The 16148-nt window shown below is 44.4% G+C and overlaps 1 protein-coding gene across 1 annotated transcript in view; it reads left to right on the top strand.

The window, feature by feature from the left end:
* Positions 1 to 15504, top strand: part of LOC126537046 (relaxin receptor 2-like) — a 171340-nt gene extending 155836 nt beyond the window's left edge. The window contains exons 17-19 of the mRNA XM_050184158.3: positions 5323 to 5524; positions 8682 to 8843; positions 10358 to 15504. Of these exons, the coding sequence (XP_050040115.1) occupies positions 5323 to 5524; positions 8682 to 8843; positions 10358 to 10533 (540 nt within the window). The 3' untranslated portion in view covers positions 10534 to 15504. The remainder of the gene's footprint in view (positions 1 to 5322; positions 5525 to 8681; positions 8844 to 10357) is intronic.
* The last annotated feature ends 644 nt before the right edge of the window (positions 15505 to 16148 follow it).

Below are 16148 nucleotides of genomic sequence, written 5' to 3' on the forward strand. Positions count from 1 at the left end.
AAAACTTTCTTTTGCGCTCTTTCTTAAGCGCCACTTTGCACTTCTTGGGTGCAGCTCTTTGCGTCCCTTCTCCTCCTTCCCCACACTGTTGACCGAAACCCACTGAAACGTTCCGTATGCATTCCGACAATTCCGTATGATTTCCGCGATTCTTATGAAAATATTACAAAATTTATGCGGAAGCCATGTAGATTCCGCCAGAATTATACGGAACCATACGAAATTATTGGAATGGAATACGAAAAGTTTCAATAGCGATATTCAGGCGTCAGTCGCAGGCTAGGCAGTTTCGGAGCTCTCAGCAGGCTTTCCTCTTCTCTGTCGATCAATGAGAGGTTTTCGTTCTCTTTCTTTTTCGAAGGGGGAGGGGGGCAGGTGCAAGTAGTACTCGAGCGATACTCGCAACAAGCCATACATGCAGGAAAAAACCCGTCATTAGCAAATGCTCACGCTTGAACTGGTGGACAGCAAACACCCTTGGTTAAAGAGCGGTGTCACATTGCACCGATATGTTCTCGTGTGCACACTTGCTTGGATGTCCTGACTGCAAAAAAACGATGGCACTTTTCTCAGAATTCTCGCGATGAATACGCGCGTCACTGTCTTCCACCAACGCACTTTGGTACGCCAGTTCATCTGAAAAGGACTGCTTCACAACGTTTCATTATACCACATCGGGGCTCAGCTTTCAGTAATACTGTCAATAAGCAACCGGATGTTCACAATAACGAGTCGGACACCCTAGAGAATAGAGAATTTTTTCGTACTTGAGGAGTGTCGTGTAACATGCGTGTAACGGAATATCAGAAGGCAAATACGCGTGCAGCGGCGCGACTATTGCCTCCAGAGTCGGACTGTAGAGTCCAGAGACTATCGTCTACGCGCGAGTAGTTACGCTGGTGCTTACACGCATTTACAGTAATTACACGAGAACGCTCAAAACTTTCTTTGGCAGCGACACACTTACGCCGGCAGTTGATTCATATCTATAGGGCAGAAGAGTCATACAACAAAAGAGGATACCTAGCGCGCTGCGTTAGCTCACAGCGCCAATAGACACCGCGACCATCGCTAGCGCTTTCGGGCACGTCATCGGGCACTTCCTCCATTGTCAACACTACCACTGTTTCCACCCGCTAAAACTCTTTAATACGAAATAAGAAATTGCGCTGGCTTGTCGGTATTCATTGTTAAGGACAAGCAACAAGCTTAACAAAAAGGGACGAAAAATCCTTGTTCTGCACAATAAATTAATCTGATTTTATTGTTATAGTACTGATCTTATCTGTTAGCACTGCTCATACACATATATTGAATTGAATTGAACTTTGTTAGACAAGGTCTGGTCACACAGAAAAACATGCTTATAAACATCTGGATCTGTAGCATCACGCTAGTGCGGATCTATGCAACAATTACTTGCATAAACTTGCAGGCAGGAGACACATATATACACCAGTTTAACAGCATATCAGCTGAGCATTCAAAACAAGGAATTAGTAAATTTAATATATTTAAACATCAGTTTAACCATATACCAGGTTAACATACAAATTTAAGAAATTAAAAACTTCAAGTACAGTTCTTCGTACTCGTAATAGCGTTTAAGCACCACTAGGAAAGCTCTATGCTGCTTTACATGAACTGGAAGATTGTTCCATAAAGAGGTGCCAACACTAGAAAGCCGCATTTTCCCGTACACATTTTTTACCAGTGCCTTAAGGAAGTTACCACCTTCATAGCCTCTTGTTTTTAAATGTGAAGACATAAAATTTGAGCAGGGAAAGGAACATTGCTATTTAAAGAGTTATACATCATCATTATAGTTTTGCAATGTATTAGCAGCTGTAGGGGTATGATTTGGTAGTGGGAAAAGAGAGGTTTAGTAGGGGTTGCATAACTAGAATTTGAGAAGAACCGGATTGCGCGTTTTTGCAGGACTACAAGTGGCTTTGTGTAGGAGTCATATGTGTGGCCCCAAGATTCAAAACAATATGATAGTTGACTATGGAACAGGGCAACATAAATCGTTTTCAAAGTCGCTATATAAAAAAATGGCGACCTTTAAAAAGCATAAATTAGACAGTGCCTAGCTTCTTACATAAAAAGTAAATGTGCATTTTCCAGTTGATGTGGTGATCTAGTACAACGCCTAGATATGTTAAGTTACTGACTCCTTCTATGGTTTCTCTCTCTAAGCCAGAAGCTGAGAGAGAACCCATAGAGAGAGCTGTGTGTGTGTGTGTGTGTGTGTATGTGTATGTGTGTGTGTGTGTGCGTGTGCGTGTGCGTGTGTGCGTGTGTGTGTGTGCGTGTGCGTGTGCGTGTGTGCGTGTGTGTGTGCGTGTGCGTGTGCGTGTGTGCGTGTGTGTGTGTGTGCGTGTGCGTGTGTGTGCGTGTGTGTGTGCGCGTGTGTGCGCGTGTGTGCGCGTGTGTGCGCGTGTGTGTGTGTGCGTGTGTGCGTGCGCGTGTGTGCGTGCGTGTGTGTGCGTGCGTGTGCGTGTGCGTGCGTGCGCGCGTGCGTGTGCGTGTGCGTGTGCGTGTGTGTGTGTGTGTGTGTGTGTGTGTGTGTGTGTGTGTGTGTGTGTGTGTGTGTCTTTTTTCCTTTTCGCCCCTTGCTACCGCTGTTACCTGTCCTTAAGAATGACTTTTTTAAAGAAAGAAGAGCGGGCGTGCGTCAAAACGGTCTATAGACGCGACAAAATATGCTAGGCCAGGGTACCCAACGGTACAAGAACTGGGACTGCAGTGATCACAAGTTTCCTATTGGAAACGCGTCAGCATTCACCCAGGATCAAAAGCCGGCTTTGTGGGTAAACAGATTACGTGCGCGTCTCCAGTGTTGGTTCGCATTTCCTTACAGCAGGAAACTATTTGGTGAAGTGGTACGCCTTCGAATTACGTTAGCTTCGATTCTGTTCTAGCGGCAGTAGATAGTGGGAGAGCATGATGATGCCCCTCCCGTGGGCGGTGGCATTTGGAAAGATCGTCCTGCAAGTTCGTTTTCCGGGGCTGTTCTTTCTTTTCTTTTTGACATTAGCACAGAAGCGAAAAGCAACATCGCGTCGGAAATGAAACGCGGTCCGTCCATCACACGCATTTATTTTCTTTGTACGCAACTCTTCATCCGCGGACTTGGAAGGAAACATCTCTTAAGTAACATACAGACACCGCTTCCAAAATCATAGCCCTCCCTTATTCTTTCAAGTCCCTCTGATAAGGTGAAAGAAACGAACAAAACTGAGAGAAAGAAACAAACAAATAGAAAGAGAATGAAAGAGAGAGAAAGAGAAAGCAAGGAAGGGAAAGGCAGTGAGGGCAACCATTCGAGCGTCGGGTTTTCTACTCTTCACTGGGTGTATCAGAAAATGGCAGATAATAAAGTAAAGATAAAGAGATTGAACGCTGCACGAAAAAAAGAAAACACACCAGGACTACAAATGGACACTGAGGTCGGTGCTCTTACTTCATAAGGTGCACTAGTACACGAATAGCTTTTGCACCAGCGACGGATGTGACCACACTCCCAGTACTTTAGACTCAGGAAATGTTCTCGAGTCCAGCAGGTTTAACCCGGTCTGAAAATAGGCTCTGCTGGTCACGTTGAAGATAGGTACAACACAGAGGTTGCGTGATTTTCTTACATCGACAAGAGTCCCACGTCGCACTAAGGGCAGTTTCAATAAGGACATAATGACAGTTCGTAAACGTCACTCCCAGCCGTACGCGGTACAGCAATATTGTTTCACAGCGGGAGAGAGTATGCAAGACTAAAAACGGCTGGTGGCAGCAGGTATGAAAAATCGAACTCGACGGCCCAGACTTACGGCGGCACAATGTCCATTGTGCAATTTCGCTAACGCAACATATGGTGAATTTGTCAAATTGAGCGAGTGGGAAGGCACTTATGCAGTGCAACAGTCGGATGAAAACGATTTCAATGGAAGCCTAAAAAAGTCCGCCATCAATTTTAACTGCCGGCCGTGTTACGTAAGCAAGTTAGCATGTCGCTGTGTTGTATGAAACGCAGATGATAACTCAGGAAATTAAAAAAAAATTAACTGAAAGAAATTTTGAATAAATAGCTTAGAGTTATGGTTTACATATAAAGATAGTGCGAGAATCCCGAACAGCTTCATGACTTTTTTCGTGAGCAAATAAGTATAGAAGAACAGTAAGAGATGATAGGTGGGAAAAAAGTGCGGCAGTAGACTTGCAGCAGCATAGTGCCGGAAGGAAACATACATCCTGATATATACAACGATTCGCGCAACTAAAATAAGCAAAGAGAAAGTTTTAGCAGTGAGCTGTTATTCTGGTAGCTGCGTTAAACTACTAGGAGTAGGTCGAAAGCTTTACCAACGCAATGGCGCGCGGCTTGGTGAGTTTAGGCATTCCGGGCCATCTGCAAAGTCGCTGGTGCGTTCTGTTCCCATTTAAATATTCCGGTCGGGTAGCTTTCATAAAGTAATATCGTTTCAAACTTACTTTTCCAGGCTCTCAACGAATTACAGTGAACGCATTCCCAGGGGGTGACTCCGAAAACGGATGTTTCCTATAAAGTTTGAAAATTCTCTTGCAATGCTGATGAGTGTCTCGCACGCTTCGCTGCTTGCGAAGAGAGTAGCTGCGGCATACTTTTACAGACTCTTTTCTTGACATTCTCCATGAAATTGCTTACAACCAATGAGGCAACCTAGTTTTTTTATTCTCAGATATTCACTGTTTGCTTCTACGCATCAATAAGATGGAAAGGGCGGCTTAACTGGGTCTGACATTACGTTCGCAGCTTGGCTACATATTTGGGTAAAATGTTACAAACGTAGTCGAACGTCCTCGATCTAGTGAGAATAAAATCTTACAGCATAAGGGTGCAAATTAGTTACGACGAGGTGTGAAAAGAAATGTCTGTGGCACTGAAATTCATGGTGTTGATGGCGCGTGCCATCTGCAAGTGGAGGAAGCGCACCTATAAGAATTCGGCGTTTGGTAAAAGTTTAAGGAGATAACAATAACAGCCTACGACTTGCTTTATTTATAGGATGTTAACTTACACCTACGACTTGTCACGCACCGTTACGCCATGTTACGTACTATGAGTTCTAACGTGTTGGTTGCATGTCATGTTTTACGTGAGATAACCTACACATCTACACCTATGCGTCGATATTTATGAAAGCTACTGTAATTCCAATTTGTACAAAGTTATCAACACTCACACACACGGATGCTCACACACAGAGACGGACGCACACAAACGCAATCTGTGTTCTCGATCTGATCCGTTTCGTTCTTTATTTTTTTTCGCCTTATCATGCGCAGATGGTGCTTATCATGGGCCTATACTTGTCAATGTTCACGATCATCAGAGAAGACAGACAGCATGCGCGTCCTGTCACCATGAAAAAGCAAGAGGACGTCGTGCTAGCGCTGCGATTTTTCTTCATTGTGCTCACAGACTGCCTCTGCTGGATTCCCATCGTGATCATAAAGATACTGGCCCTCTGCGAAGTGCGTATCTCAGGTAGGTTCGACGATCCACATGAAACTCTTTCGATCCTGGCGAACATGTCTAGAGGAAAGTCGAGGACAAAATCTCCGCTCTGTATTGGGGACGCAAAACACACGAACAATGTATAGAAGCGATAGCTCGAACACAATTTTTCAGTCCTGGCTTAAATTACACTGAGAAATCAAGACAGAGACAAAGAGGGATAAGAAGGCAGTGACATTGCAACGAAAATTCTACGTAAGCTGTGTTTTTGCTTTGAGGGGGCGAGCAATGCATAGACAAAAAGGAAGCGACACAAAACCATTGTTGGAACATATACTTAAGGGCAAAAGAAATATGTTTGAAACTAGAAGGCGCAAGCACATGGTCACGGCATCCAAAGAAACACACCAGTGCCTGCAGTTCGTTTCTCGGCAACGAATGGTGCATGAAGCAGGTATTGTCTCTGCGCATATATACATAGGGTAGCACGCAATATCTATCATAGACAGTAACACCGAACTACACGGCTCCTAAACGCTAGAGTTTCAGTATGCATGAGCCCGCAGGAAATGTCCGCTTGACCGAGTTTACGCTCAGTCCACAGCCATTTCACCATGACTATTCAAAAGGCAAGGCATAATGCAAAACTCTACATACAGCAGAATGATCTATAGGGGCGAATGTATTTGATTGCAAAGTTAGAGAACTCCCGAAGACACAGTAGAACGTGGTAAAATCAATTAATTACGCAAAAGGGGCCGTAAGCGCTTCCTTTACTATTACAGTACAAGAAACAGCGGCCAAACGCATACAGAATAATTGTGACGTTATTATCTAGCGCAGATAACAAAGCTGAGTGGATTGAAATGCGCAGGTTGTTGATGCTCTCCTTTTCAGTCTGCGTGAGAGGACTACTAAGTTATATTTATACTTATGGGGTTTTACGTGCCAAAACCACTATCTGATTATGAGGCACGCCGGGGTGGGGACTTTGGATTAATTTGGACCTCGTGTGGTTCTTTAACGGGTACCTAAATCTAAGTACATCAGTGTTCTTGCTTTTCGCCCCATCGAAATGCGCCGGCCCTGGCCGGGTTTTGATCCCGCGATCTCGGGCTCAGCAGCCAACACCATAGCCCCTAAGCAACCACGGCGGCTATGGCTACAAAGTTATTTTGCAGGAAAAAAAAAACTACAGATAAACGTGATATGCCTGCCAGGGTTAGAATACGTAGAAAAGGGTCAGTTAACTTGTGCTAGGCAAGGAAGCACTTTCTAGTTACTGAACATCATCGTTCGCATGCCCTCAGTTTGATAAACTCTGCGGATTTTTTCACGTATACGAAATGTTGCTCGGAACTCTTTCGTCTGTTACTTGGGAATTGAGATAACTACTGAAGAATACAGCCTAAACTTCCAGGATCAGAGTGGGGCAATACGACATATAGATCAGTGATGTGTTGTGTTGCCTCTTTTTTATCCTGCCTAAATTTAGTATGTACGCTGCTGTAACAATGAACCAACTAGCTAAGACGAAAATACTGTTGACACGAAAGAACAAAAAAACACCTCATGTTTAAAAACTGGTAATTTCCGTTCTATACATCCAAACAGGCGATTTTTTTCATAATATAGTGGTCAACGTTTCAAATTCAACACTGGAACACTGTCACGACGGATCCGCGATCCAGCAGGTGGAAAAGATTAAAGTTTTAGGCTTCCACATAGCAGCGGGAGGTACCAACCAGAATGCCATTCAACACATTTCAAACAAAACGGACCAAGTCATCAGGTTACTAAGGAGAATCAGCAACAGACACAGAGGCCTTGGTGAGGACAGCGCTCTAAGGCTAGTGCATGCCTTCGCTCTCTGTCACTTCACCTACGTGGCAGGTCTATTTAAATGGTCGCAGGCCGAGCTGAACAAGCTAAACACTATGATCAGAAAGTTAGTGAAGGCTACCCTAGGTATACCCATCAGCACCTCGAACGTGAAGCTCATGAACCTAGGCGTGCACAATACGATAGAAGCGATGGCGGAAGCGCAACAGATGGCACAGCAGGAAAGACTGACGAAAACGCGAGCGGGCAGGCTTATACTCAAAGCGATAGGGACAGACCCAAATAGATCGATAAACCCGAAGGAATCCGAGGTAGAATTGAGCGCGAAACTTAGAGACGCGATCAGAACCACCCCTCTTCCGAGAAATATGCACCCGGAACACAATGTTAGCAGGAGAAAAGCGAGAGCGAAAGCTTTGTTGAAAGAAATTGAACAGCTAGGACAACAGGCGGCCCTTGTAGACGCTGCTTGGGTCAAAGGCAAAGAGGCCTACACCGCTGTGGTGGTCGACAGCCGGGGCGAGGTACGCGACGCCGTCACCATCTTCACTAAGGATTCCACGGTGGCGGAGCAAGCCGCAATTGCTCTAGCCATCAGGAACCGTAAATGGTCTTTCATCTATAGCGATTCCAAAGCAGCAATTAAGAGCTTTGACAAAGGCTATGTAGCTGGGACTGCGGCTAAAATTATCGACAAGGTCGAAACTATCAAAACTGAAATCCGATGGTTTCCTGCACATATGGGACAAGTGGACGAGACTCGGCCCAACCTCAACGAGGTTACGAACGACCTGGCACGAGGACTTGCTTGCCGTGCCGGTCAGAGCCGAACCGACGCCCACTACCATTCCGGGGAGCATGAAGATCAGTTACTAACTTACAACGACATCACTAAATATTACTACTTGGGCCGTAGGCAATTCCCTCTGCCACACGTAAAATTGAACAGGGCTCAGGCAGTCACGCTACGTTTACTGCAAACCGGGACGTACCCCACTCCGTATTTCATAAATAAAATTCACCCCGAAAGAGAAATTAGGAAAGAATGTAACGTGTGCGATGGCATCATTGACATCAGACACATGCTGGCGGGCTGTCCCGCGACTCTCGCCGACCCCGAAGAAGAATGGCTTTACTGGTACAAGTTGTTAACAAGCTCTTCATATAAAGATCAGCTACGGGCTGTCCAGAGGGTCCACGATGACGCCATAAGGCTCGGCCTGGCGGTGCCGACGTGGACGCGGCCCGCCTCGGTCTGAAAAAACCGGGCTTCAGGACACGAATAAAGTTTTGTGAATGAATGAATGGAACACTCACTGAAGGAACGTTGTCGTGTCCATCGCAGAGAACGTCTACGCATGGGTTGTGGTGTTCATCCTGCCAATCAACAGCGCTCTGAACCCAGTCATCTACACGCTTGCAGCACCGACGGAACTGAGACGCCGCATCGAGAGGTTCTCCCAGCGTATCCTCAAATGCCACAAGCAAATCGAGTGCATGTTGACCAGTAGGTACAAATCTGTTCTTTGCCGCATTTTCTCCCTGTTTATTCCACGCCGCATTTCACGACGGCACTTCGCATGAACTAATGCAAATTTTACTTTCATATTTTGGTACCGAATTATGGCTTCATATTAGGTCCTGGAATAAAATATGCAACTGAATCATTTCTTCTGTTATCTTACTAAAGTTCAGCCTACAGCAAGATGCGAAAAATAGGGTCCCAAAATAAAATAAATATTGCCCCAGTACCCTCAACACGTTAACTTAGAATTTAACAAAGAATTTAGGGGATTTGCAGTAAGAGTTATGTACAGGTAAATATTTTTAAGCGATACATTTCTTGCGGCAGCGTACGTCCACCATGACTCTATATCGCTGATCAACTATTAATGAAGTAATATTTTCTGAGGAGATCATTAAATGCTCACTTTATGCAACGTGGTGCACTTGTGGAAGTAAAGCCAGCAAGACCTTAAAGCATGTCTAGGGGGTATAAATACTCATACTCCCACCAATATTGAAATTTTATTCTACGAATTTTGCCGTTATATCTAATTGTTTTGAAGGTTGTTTTGTTTTGTAGTGCAGATAAAATCTCTCTGGAATATAATTGGCAAAATACCAACGCACTTCACCCGAAGTTTGCTCAGTGATGCTTCAGAGCCGGTACTCATCTCGGAACACCTACAAAATTGGTATGCCTTGTACGCTACAGTGTTTAAATTCTCTACTAGAAAGGGGGGGGGGGGGGCGAGGGGAAGGTTGATATTCAGCGTTGAAGGAGGAAGAAGCGATAACAAGCCACAAAAACTGAATCTTCATCGTCATATTATCGAACACAGGATTCAGAGTTGAACTCACAAAGCTTTACGTTCGTAAGGGTTCTTTGTCGTCAACCGGCCGCCTTCGATAATTGTATGTGCAGCGTCAGCATTAGCTCAAACTTCCTCTTACAAAGAGTTGTAGCGACGAGCTTTTTGTGAATACGGGCGTGCTCATATTTCTTAGCCACTTCACACCTTTAGCCTGTACGCATTTCCGTGAATCCATAAGTCCATGTCCTTTCTAGGGAGGGGAGCAAGGACACCATAGCCCGTACTCACAAAAAAGGTTTTTACTTTAGAGCTGTCCGTAAGAGCCAGCTAATCATTATGACCGGCATACTATTAGCGAAGGCAGATAGTTACTGTTAAGCCTCTGTGTATTCGGCCCTTGATGTCCTAATGACGAGAACTCTAAAGGAGACGAAATGGTCACAATACAATGGGAAATTCAATTGATCAACAGTTGCCGAAAGGGAGCGCTCAACCCACAGCCAATGTTTTGACAAGCAGACTTCTCTTCGTCAGGACAACAACCTGAGCCTTGTCCTGGGCTGAGCGTTGCCTTGTTCGCCCACTGTTGATCAATTCGGAGAAAGTCGCACATCGCCGCAGCTTTCTTCTAGTATTGCTTTCGCTTACAGTTACGGCTAATTGGTGTGTGATGATGAGAGCTCGTTCTTTATTTTCCTTGCAGGTAATAGGACTCCCCGGTCGTCAGTAGCTACTCAGAGCTTGACCGGCACCGACATAGCCTCTGCATCCACAGACTGCACTTCGGCTGGCGGCTCATACCACCCCATGGCTCGCCAGTCGATCGCAGCTATACACGAGCTTTCCGAGTCTTCCGAGGCCGACGATACGGTTCTGTGAAGGGTTGAATCGCGCCTGCGAAACAGCACGGTTATCGACTAATGTCATGACACATGCGTCTCCCTCCCTCCCCTCCCTCCTCCCGCGTCTACACAATCCGTGAGACGACGGTAAAGGATCCAAACTGTGCTAGCGGCGACAGGTACGCGCGTGCACAAGCTCGCCACTCTTTCACATCTAGGGTGGTGCAGCTTCACCGAGAAGACAGAGGGTATCGTGTTCATTTCATAGTCGTCAAAGAAGTGTATCAGCATAGACGAAGGGGTCGTTCAACGCTTAACGCGAGACGATGTGTCGCTGGCTTTGGTTGGCCCTTATTAGGTGCCCCCGCTCTCATTGTGCAGTGGGCGTTCGTTAGTTTGAGTTGTCGGGAATATTATTCGTTAGAAAAATCTGAGCTAGACGGCCCAAGTGGTACACACGTTTTACGAGACTCCGTGAGTGACCAATCTATCGATAAACCAATACACTTATTATGCCCTCAAGGCGGCGTCTGCGAAGACAAGGATGACCTGTACCAGGCTGGGTGCGAGCTGCTTCTATCACGAAAGTACGCCGTTGCATCCCTGCCATTTGCATCCTAGGTTTCGGGTTGTCGTAGCAGAGTTCCTTGCAAGATGAGAACATGTTGCTGACGAAGCGGCACAGTTTGATGAACATCTTGATTGGCGCCAAATGTAGGACAACGTTACACACGGTTTAAATTGAAATATTGGTGCTCGTTTAGTGCTCACAGAAAAAACTGCTTGTAATTAATATGCTAATTTTGCCATGAAAATTCTGGAGAAATACGTGAACCACCGAGCGGGTGAGCATGGAAAGGTTGAGGTTACATTATCTAAACTACGGCAACTTTGTATACCACACAGGTATGTCAGTTCGAGGATCGCCACTGGTAAAACCAACATCACCAAGAGTGTGTTGTAGTTCTTACAGCCCGTGTGAACAAAACTTTTTAATTGAAGTGAAAGTAAGCCGTCATATATTTAACTACCGCTGGTGCTTTCATGTGTGTTCCTTCTATTGTAGTGTATATTTCGCTTCGTTCAAGGTGTTCTAAATGAAAGCACGCTCAGAATTTGCTGCTCCATACTATGTCGATGACAAATACTGCGTTTTTTTTTCTGTTTATTTTTCCTTTCATTGTGGCAAAACATGTGTAGCGTTCTGCTTTCCCTGCGCCCACGCTACTCGGCAACTACTGAATCTGGCGTGCTTGCTGGTTTCGTGAAGGTTGGCCCAGCAAACGGCGAACATTACTGCCATGCGCCGCTTGCCATCAAAACGCGACGTGACTAAAGGTTGTAAAGGTGTAATCTGGCGCAGAACTACAGAACCATTAAGTTCTTGTTCTGAGTGTCCTTCAGTTGCTCATAACGTATATCAGCAAGGGGAGTATGCCGTGAAGATGTGTATACAGCATGATCGGCGGTGTGCCGGTTTATAACCGCATTGTTTGACCAGTGCTTGCTTGATGCAACTGAAGGGAGATGTAGGCGAAATCTTTTCATATGTTTGTCGTACAAAGCTAAAATAATGGTAGGAGACGTCTCCTGAAACCAAGCAGCATCTATGGTAGCTCTAATTTGATCAGGTTGACAGAGATGAGGAGGAAAAGCTGTAATGAGCAACCGCTGTAGGGGTTATACATCATCCACATCAGTCTAATTCATGAATCCCTTATGCGATCTCACATTTTCCCATACTGCCTTTTTAATTCATCTTTATAAGACCAAGCTGATCTCAGAGTAGACCACCTGGTTGACTTTAGAGATAAATAGCAATGCCTTTGAAAAATGCTGCGCACAGCAAGATCACTGGGACTCTCGGTTTAGCATTGGACAGAAGTGTGAAATTTATTTAAGAAAAAAAATCACAAATTTGCAGATATTTAAATGATGCACGTCTCTATGAAATTCTGCGTTCCCAAATCATTCTCAGACGTTACTAGCTCGAATATTAGTTACCAGTGTACTATCAAACTGCTTGCAATCTTTTTAAAGCTACCTTATGTAGAAGGTAAGCAAGCTTAAGTGTACTCTGCTGTTTGGTGAGCAGAATTTCCAGCAAACTTCTTCAAGCTCACATGACTAACCCTGCTATGGTAGGCTGTCGTGTTGATAACGACGGCTTCGAATGAATAACAGGCAACTTGTTATTCAACATATTCTACTTAGATACGTCAATGCTATTCGGCAACATTGCTTAATTCTGAAAATTAAGAGCCTTACTTGCTTAAACATTGTGTGCGCTGACTGTAACTTGCAACTCATGCTTTCAGGGCAACACTGCCAAATTAGTTGACCCGCGTAGTTACGTTTCCCTGACTCGAAGATTGAAGGGCATGTTATTTTCCAGCGTTTTATAAGTATGCCGGGCTCCCATGGTATACATAACGTTGCCATTCATGATCACAATTGTGCATAACTTTCTACAGCCATATTCACTATTCTTGACAGGGTATTGACTCCACACGTCCACCCCACGGGTTTTACAAGTGCATATATGATCTGTACTGTAAACACGTCTTATTGTTCGTCAGTGTTATATCGTTAAACAGCCTCGCTGTGTGGTATAGACAGCTCCGTGCTTTGCCGGTCTCAATCATAGCTAGCCATTGTTACCCCAAGTTTTACGTGTGAAATGCACTAACTTGACTGTTGTCAGTAATTTATGCATGATCCATGTCCGGCACTGCACTCTCTGTAAATATTCTCAGCCATCCAAGCTGGTGCCACCACCTCGACGAATCCCTTCAGTGTCTAAACACCGAGATACCCAGAAGGTATCTATACCGATGGGATTAGCCTATACTACAAGTGTCGTTGCTCACTTATACCCAATTGGTCTACGTATATTTAGAGCGAAAATTTAGTGTAAAATGAGATTACTATTTGGTGATCGTGGCCGCATTGATTCCTCTTTTGTAGCCCACATATTGTAAAACAAATGTCTGTATTCTTGACTGTGCCTACGACGCGCTTAATTTTCTTCACGTGTAATAGTGCGAATAGGGCTAATTTACGAAATAACTCTTCGCTGCCTTCCTGTCGTTCAGTTCATGTCCACCTTTTATTTCATGTGGTGGCTACCTTTGTAGTAAAGGCATGATAACTATTCCTTGAAAAAGATTATGCTTTGCGTAAACCCACCTCTGCTGCATTAGTAAGCATATAGAAACATAAACAACAAAGCACACTGCGAGACGCATCTTTCTTTTATTTCCCACGCCCTAAGTTACAAAAACAACGAAAATAACAACACGTTGAACGATTTGCAGTGGACGCAAGGCGGTTGCCAAGCAATGGTACGTTCAAGGTTGTATGAGAACGGAAGTGACCCATTGTGGACAACCTGAGACAGTACTGTCCTACGCGGCGCTTTTACGTAATTGTTCTAAAATCACGAAGATGCGCAGCAGTAGCTTAAAGCTCAAACTTCCCGGCATTTTTTTGAGTCTAGCTTGTCTGAAACCACATCCGTTGTGTTGCGGATCAGTGGAGTCCACGACATCACGTGCGTTTGCCCTCGTGGATGTGCGCAACATACTTATGGTGACCTATATTCACACACACAAAAAAAAAGACGAATGAACGATATTATGAAACTTGGTGCTTGAGAAATTGTGTTTTTGTGCGATGCCAGACGGTCAGGTATGTCAGCGTTGAAACGAAACATTTCTGAAGATATTCTAGATGATTATGCAACATTTACCCAGCGTTACTCCAACCAGCCAAAACAGGAATGTCATTGTTCGGTGCGATGGCTGTAGCGACTCGCTAGTTAAGGCAGACGATGTCGTCGCCATCGAAATTACCCAGTGGGGATTGTAAGATATGAGCAGGAGGCCGGACGTATTATGTCGCTGTACGTTTAGAGGAATGACATTGCGGTGTTCGCATCTCATAGCACGAAAATCATCGCACGCACACCGGCGTTGGCACCACGTGTTCAATGGATGTGCTATTGTGTCGTTGCTCCATTATGCTATAACTGTACATAACGACTGCTTCTTTGCCGATGTTGTATTCCATGACACCTTTGCGCAACCGCTAGTTATAAGTGTATTGATGGGTCCAATCTAAAACTGTGCGTTAATGTGGATAACGTAATTGTCGGCGCTGTTTGGCGTTTTAGGGCTACGATTAAGGTCAACAACTATTGAAAATGTGTCAAGGACTTATGTGCTATCCTTTCTTCCTCTCTACATTGCTTCGGTTTAGCTTCAAGGGACTAAAAAAAAGCGGCTAGCACTGCTGGCCTACTGGACTCAGTACATGTCGTTTATGTTGAACGAAATCGATTTGATGCTGGTTTGAGTTGTATAGAATAATGCAGGTTTTGACAGCTAGGTCCTGCTGTGGTAGTTCCTTGGACAACCATTCGCCTTGCAGCGACAACATAGAAGTAAAATAATTTAGAGCCGAGCTCAGGTGTATATCACGTTTACATCATAAAACCTGCTCAATATACGCTACTTATTCGGTTTCTGCAACTTTCAGCCTGTTCACGTTTACCGATAACAGTACACGAGAGCATAACAACTGATGTCATTAGCCGTAGCAAGACAGCCGCTATTACGCTACAAAACTGCCAACCTAAAATTAACACCGAGAGAATCGACAAACCTTAAGGTTTTACAAGCAGCAAAACCTGCCATAATATTACCCGAGATAGTGTAACTGCATTTACATTCATCGGTTATGAGAATTTCAGCTAACACGCTACAACACTTAAACTATTACGCGATGTTACAATGTGGATAGCACACCAGAGACAGCTGCACGTTTAGCTGTCGCAGTGGCGACCAGAGAGTATACATTGTGGGCATATTTATCAACAGGAAACCTTCCCTTTAAAATGTAAGGAAGGTCTTTCTATCATGTATGTACACATTTCTGACATCTGTATTGTACTTTCATTTCGTTTCGTTTTTGTACGACAAGTGAGTAATAAATTATCTGTAACACGCACAGGGTGCGTAACTCCTGTGATCGTATCACTTTGCTCTTCAGCATGAGACGATACGAACCTGCCATGAACAAAACACGCTTTTTTCAACGTCCAATGTGTCGCTGTACTCGGTGCCGCACATTAGCCATTTTATTATATACAATGTATCGTTGAATCTATTTAAAGTAGTATTTCTGCATGCTGCGCGAGCGTATTCGACAAAGAAAAAAAAAAGACTTTTTAAATACCGTTTTACTTGCACAGCAGAGAAAAAAAATATTAGTTCATAGAAGGAACTCTGCGAGCAAGTTACATTATATAGAAATGCAGTAGCAGACAAACAAATTGGGAAACAGCAACGCTTAAGCACAGCCCGTGAGATACACCGAAATAAGAGCCAATAGAGAATTTCAAAAAGGATTGCATCAATGAGCAGAGTGAACTCGAAGTCCAACAAGCTAATTAATTGGGCGAGTTAGTGATTCTTCATCCTAATAAACAAGAAGAAAAAGACGAAAAATAGAAAACAACGCTAAAGAATGAGACCACAAGAACATGACGACATGGCATAACCACATGACAGTAGTGTCGTTTCGATACGAGGATACTGTCATGTGATGCACCTGGTTTTTATATGTTTGGGTCTTCTTCAATAAAAGTTG

The sequence above is a fragment of the Dermacentor andersoni genome, chromosome 4, assembly GCF_023375885.2.
Source record: "Dermacentor andersoni chromosome 4, qqDerAnde1_hic_scaffold, whole genome shotgun sequence".
Lineage (NCBI taxonomy): Eukaryota > Metazoa > Arthropoda > Arachnida > Ixodida > Ixodidae > Dermacentor > Dermacentor andersoni.